Source organism: Rhea americana, unplaced genomic scaffold, assembly GCF_003343005.1.
Source record: "Rhea americana isolate MKP2758 unplaced genomic scaffold, rheAme1 scaffold_49, whole genome shotgun sequence".
Taxonomy (NCBI): domain Eukaryota; kingdom Metazoa; phylum Chordata; class Aves; order Rheiformes; family Rheidae; genus Rhea; species Rhea americana.
This window is the reverse complement of record NW_028186634.1, coordinates 5,592,987-5,599,518: the sequence shown is the minus strand read 5'-3', so window position 1 is coordinate 5,599,518 and position 6,532 is coordinate 5,592,987. Positions and strand designations below refer to the sequence as shown.

The window sequence follows — 6,532 nt, the reverse complement described above, 5'->3', positions numbered from 1 at the left end:
TAGTGCTTCCAGCAGATGTCAGGGTGGTTGAAGTCCCCCAGGAGAACCAGGGCCTGTGATCGTGAGGCTACCTCCAGCTGTCTGTAGAAGGCCTCATCAACTTCCTCTCCCTGGTCAGGTGGCCTGTAGTAGACACCCACAACAGTGTCCCCAGTGTTAGCCTGCCCTTTGATCTTCACCCATCAGCTCTCAGCTGCCTCCTCCTCCTCCTCCTCTGTCCCTAGGCAGAGCTCGATGCATTCCWGTTGCTCTCTCACATGAAGATCAACTCTGCCACCTCGCCTCCCTGGCCTGTCTCTCCTGAAAAGCACATAGCCATCCATGGCAGCGTTCCAGTCATGTGAGCTATCCCACCATGTCTCTGTGATTGCAATGAGATCATGGCCCTGCGATCGCACACAGATCTCCTGCTCCTCCTGTTTGTTCCCCATGCTGCGTGYGGTGGTGTACAGGCATTTCAAAGAGRTGGTCGTGCCTGCAGGTTTCCCAGGAAGGGTGTACGGGGGTCCCACACAGCCATGTCCCAAACAYACATSCCTAGCTGTRYGTACCCGTTGGAGGCCCCCCAACCTGACTTGTMTGGAAACTCTGGAAGGCAGAATGAATAGTTGTGTCTTTAGAAAGCTGCTTTTTAATGTATGCAATTTGGACTACACCACAGGCTACAATATGACTCTATTGTGTCATGACTCAATGGGAATAAATAAAATGCTATATATTTGTATTATCTAACTAAATATAAATTACTTGAATTATAAACCTCTTCATGTTGCCATACTAAAATTTTCCCTCTCAGGATAAACATTCATATAGCAACTATGAAGGCATCAGAATTACTCTGAACAACTGCATTTAACTAGTCCTAACAAAACGGAGGAAAAAAATTACACTAGTTCAAAATTAGCCAGGAAAGAAAGTTCTTTTGAGTATTAAAGACAACAAAGTTTCGTAGCAGCCTTTTTTTCTTTCGTAATTACTTAATTTCTATCACTCTGATTTTAAAAGCAAAAATGTTACTGTTTAGAAATAGTAAATTGATAAAAAGACCATTTGACTCTTAATGCATTATTATAACTATGTCAGAATTTCTGGGTTTATAGAAAAATCTTTGCCTTTTGAATTATCTTACAAATATCTTTGTACAAAAACTCTAAGCCTAAGTAGTTTAATTGTCATATGAAAGATGAGTCATTTTAAAACAATGCTCAATGTCTACCTATGTTTTATAATGAACAGAAGCATAATTAAAGAATAACGAGCATTGTTTTAAAATGACTCATCTTTCATATGACAATTAAACTACTTAGGCTTAGCAAAAATATTCTTCTGTATTGTACTGAACTTGCACTGACATTTTCACACCTGTCAGCCATATGCTTCATGCTACCTAGAGCACTTCAGTTACTGAAGAGTAGCAGTCTATTAAAGAACGAGCATAAAGTAAATTTGAATTTTCTTCACACTAAAATTAATACAGATTTTCAGGTTTGCTGATGTAAATGCTAACACAATTATTGCTCTGTGAGCAACAGTAATAACTGCATTTTGAAACAGGCAAATCAGCATCAGATGCAAAAAGAAAATAGTTGCAATAAGACACCTCAGTTGTTTATCCAGAAAATACTTTAAATGAATGGACACTGATGTGTCACAATACACTTCTAATTTTCTTAAAAACAAAAGATGATGTTCAAATATTTAATCACTCTTAATTAAAAAAAATAGGCTAGGTTTTAGCTGACTGAGATACTGCATCTCCCATCTCTGTGCTTTAATTATTTTTTTTTGTATCTGACATATCAAAACCAAATTTTTCAATACTGTCATTAGACAGAATACATTATATAAATAATTATATGTGTATATATATATATATATATATATATACACACACACACACACACACACACACATACACACACAGTAATAAAAGCTAGGTTATTTTAAGACACTTAAAAATACATACATTTTTGTCCTTCTCCTGAACCTTCATCTGCAGTGTAGGGTTCTGACTTAAAGTACATATATTGTGCTTCTCCTCTGCTCTTGCCACTTTCATCATATTCACTGTCTGTGCCAGAATCTTCTTCAGCTGTATCCCAGGTTTCTTTTTTCCCCTGATTTGCTTTTGATCGCCTACTGCTTGTGATACTATGAGAATCCAATCCATTAGCCAAGGGAATTGGGGCATTGTCCACATTGCATAAAGTATCGCTGCTGTGACTGGAACTCAGGATGTCGCTGTCCACCGAACTCGTGCTCCTGTCGTTATTCACATCTGAATCTGACCGCTCCTCAGACTGGAGGTTTTCCGGATCAGAAATCTGAATTTGGTTTTCAAGTTCTCTGTTTTCTGCTGATGCTGAAGAGTCTATTTCATTTAATGGTGATTCAATGTTTTCAAAATCACTGGCTTCTGTGCTTTTGCTGCTATCCCCATTATCTGCCTCCTGCTGCTGCTGCAGAGAGTAGCTTTTAAGTTTTTCAGTGCTTTCTTCCAGAACTGCATTTACATATTTCATATTACCAACAGGTCCTTTTACTCTTTCACAGACTTCATCCAAGTTGCCTGAATCTCCACTAGACTTCTGATAAACTGTTCGTCTGAATTGAGATCCAGGAGATTGCTCTGGTAAGGAAACATATAGTCTGATTGTATTTGCATGACGATCCAAAAGCTTCCATAAGTGAGAGTCTGTATATGCTGCATGACGATCTAAAGATTCTGAGCTTTCAATAAATACCTGAACATAAAAAACAGTATTTAACCATAAAGTATTATTGTAGGTAATAATAAAAAGCAACAATAGCAAACGCAGAGGCATTTCTTCAAATAGCAAACTTCATGTACTAGAAGTTTTATCAATATACAAGGTCATCTTCAATCAAATATAATTTAAAATATACTTTGGGGGAAAGATGCAATAAAGAGCATATAGCTTAAGAGCCATTTCATTCTTCCTTATTTTCATATTCATGTTAAGATTGAAGTAAACCGTAACTAGACTGACAAGCTGCAAAATAAGCACAACTAAATATTCTTATGTTCAGAAGGATTATATACCAAAATATACACCACAACACGCATYCTCAATCTGTACAGCAATACTGCTTATGGTAGTATCTTCATAGCACGGATAGTGAGGCTAACAATGACCTCTTTAAAGTTGGCAATTTTTTTCCTAGTTAATAKATAGCATAAGCAAGAAATCTTTAAGTACATAAAATGGGTAAATATAGGCCAACTTAGAATACACATGACCAAATTTTTCTTTCCCCTTTCTCAAAGACTACTACGTTGTAGCGACACTCTGGTTGATACAACTGAGTAACAAGTCAATCAACGTCATTCTTTTGTTCAGCTATAAACCAACGAAGTCTTCATTAATCTTTTGCTTATCCAGGACAATGTGTTCTTGAGCTAAGTTTCAGGGCTGAAAGATGCTTATAACAGAAGAAACGCTCATGMCTAGCGACCAGTTAAACTACTACTACTTTAGTAAGAAGGGCAATACTACCAACATTATTGAAGTACTAAAGTTACTCTTTTCTATACAACTATTGGAAATATTTACTAAATGCTTTTTTGCAAAAAACTATGTAAATTCAGTTAGGGGAATCTACACAGTCAAAGTTACTGGATTTAAGGCCAGAATCTACCAAAAAAACCCTGCTCTTAGCATTTATTTAGTTATATTTAGTTATAAATATATTTAGTTATATATTTAGTTATATTAGTTTATTTCTTAAGAGCTTTCATACTGAGCACAAGCATAGCTGTTTAGAGTGTTTAGAAACCAATTAGATAGATTTCATAGTAATACACCAACCCTTCTGCCCTAAAGAGTTGATTTTCACTGAACCTTGGTTCAGTAAAACCAGTGGATCTTCACCATAAGGTTTTTATCCTCACTATCATTTTGACTTCGCAGTACTAACCAGATTTTTGATTCTGAATCTGCTCTACCTTGTTATATACATTCAGTTTCATATACAGCCTACAGTATCATCAGCATCACATTTGCTAGTTATCAAAAAAGACAGTGGACAGTTATCTATTAAAAGTCCTACATAGATATCCCTAAGTTCCACAGCCTGTCAGTAAAGCCTACAAATACAGTACAAAATTAAAGATTTAAGATCACACATAACGTACCTTGTTGCTTCTAAAAAAGCCTTCAGCTTTTAGCGTTTTGCTGGACACATTCAGAAGACGCAAGTCATTGTAGCAACGTTCAAATACTACTCGCATTGTTTCAGCGGGCAGGTTCGTAGCCTAAAATAGGACATTGACAGTATGGTAATATTTGCATTATACAATCATTTCAAATATTTGAAWTAATATTTCTAGGAGTATTCGAAGTTGAATGCTTGTTTATTGACTTATTCACCCCAAAGGTAAAAATGGTCTAATTAAAAACTACAAAGACAGCGGGAGAAAAACCTCCCAACCCCACTCAGTCCCAGTCYCTTTCCTCCATCCTTTGACAGACAGTTTTTCCCATAAAGTAGAAAGACCAAAAATGTCTGGATTTTCTGAGATCTAGCAAGTTGTTAATTCCTATAAGAGGAATCAATCTTATTCCTCAGGGTATAAGCCAACTGAAAATACACATTACTGTCTAGCATCAGGTTTTGTACATTCTTTACTTAATTCTTAGACTGAAATAGAATTATTAAAAACAATAATTCCACCTATTTCAAGTCCTACAAAATATAAAAACTAAAATGTTGAAATTGTTTCCATTTCAATCACTTTTTATAACTATTACTATGAAAAGTTACACCAATCCGAGAACTGAATTACACAGAGCTCATTAATTAAAATGGTTGTCTTTTCCCAGTGCAACAGAAGCAGTAAAGTTCCATGGTGTAAGACTATTTAAAAATTAATCTTGTATCTTAATGACACAGAGCTGTTGGGATGAAGAGGGGTCTGTGGGGAGAACACGGACAGCTTTGGATAATAATTTTGATCACGGAAGCCAACATGGGAAGTTATATGCTGGTTCAGTTGTATGGTAACAGTTCACTAGTTCTGGCACTGACAGGGTAACTCAGTGAGATAATTCAACTTACCAACCCATAAGGACACAAACTTGACTCTTAATGGAATCACAGAACAGCTGAGGCTGGCAAGCACCTCTGGAGGTGCCCTGGTCCAACCCTCCTGCTCAAAGCAGGGTCAGAAAGGGGAGGTTGCCCAGGACAGTGTCCAGTCAGGTGCTGACTATCTTCAAGGATGGAGACTCTTCAAGGATGGAGATTCCACAATCTCTCTAGGCAGCCTCTCTCACAGTAAAGAAGGTCTTTTTTGTGTTCATCCCCCCAAAGTACTGTTTTCTGATAAGTTAGTAAGCCAGACAGTGGCTAAGCTGGTGCAAAGGACAGCACAAAACTATGGATGGAAGCAAGAACCAGACTGCTGCTCTTAGCAGCAGTGAGCAGATAGACAAGCTCAACTGTAAAAACTAAATTCTTACATGATGCATAGGACAAATGAGCTGTAGCAGGTGCAAGCTCTCATATATTTAAATTATGACATTTTTACAATTAGACTAAATTAAAATATTATAATACAATGCATGATAATTGTAAATTACCTTTGAAATTAGCTGTTTGAATTCTGAAACTGTTTGATTCAAATAAGCTCGTACACTTATTGGAGGAGCAACAGATTCAGTCTTTAGATCAACTACATGAACCTTTACCATGACCTCTGTAGGGAAGAGGGAAAACAAAACAAAAGCACATATACATGAGAGGGAATTCAACAGAGGAAAACACCCCACATATATATTTGATATCTGATGTACTAGTTAAGGGCTTTCATTAAAAACATGCAAACAGTAAAGAATTTTAAAAATAGTCCCATTGCAGAATTCAATTTTCAGACTAATTTTAGTGCCAAAGAGATTTAAAAAAATTTTTAACTTGCCAAGTTTTCCAACACCTTGCAACTGCTTCAATTAGAATGGCATTTGCAACAGAGCACAGTATGCAATTTTGAATATTGACAATTTCACAAAATGTAGTATAAGAAGAGCTTTTCTTCTCTCACACATCATAAGCAATTTCTGTATTACGCAGCTTTTATTTTCATGCCATTGCATAATGTATGGTTTTAGTGCAACTTKGTCCATATGCAATTATGTGACTTACCACCAGGTTTGTAGCACTGGAAAAATTGGTCTGGTCTTCTTGTTTCCAATAGCAAGTCAAACATGTAAGTTGACTTCACTCCTCCAAGTAATAAACCCATTGGTGTATCCTCTTCTCCTTCATAAGATCGCTCCAAGTAGTCATGGAACTCATCGTATTTAACGAGACGGCAGCAGTCCAAAGGAACAGATTCTTCTAAATCCATTAGCTAAAAGGGGAAAAAATGAAATATTGTTTAATAATGGCTTATCTGTAGGTTTAGCTTTTTCCTTGTAAACTATTTGTGTGTATTCAGGATGAATCTATTACTTTTACTTGAATCTACAAATTTCAATCTGGTTCAGGTGAAAAAAAAGCGTATAAAAGCGTG

The 6,532-nt window shown here is 36.5% G+C and overlaps 1 protein-coding gene across 1 annotated transcript in view; it reads right to left on the bottom strand.

Annotated features, from left to right (window-relative positions):
- Positions 1 to 6,532, bottom strand: part of USP47 (ubiquitin specific peptidase 47) — a 45,193-nt gene that overhangs the window by 11,296 nt on the left and 27,365 nt on the right. The window contains exons 17-20 of the mRNA XM_085317238.1: positions 6,163 to 6,370; positions 5,604 to 5,719; positions 4,157 to 4,276; positions 1,967 to 2,744 (exon numbers count right to left, since the gene is read on the bottom strand). Coding sequence (XP_085173364.1) covers positions 1,967 to 2,744; positions 4,157 to 4,276; positions 5,604 to 5,719; positions 6,163 to 6,370 — 1,222 coding nt within the window. The remainder of the gene's footprint in view (positions 1 to 1,966; positions 2,745 to 4,156; positions 4,277 to 5,603; positions 5,720 to 6,162; positions 6,371 to 6,532) is intronic.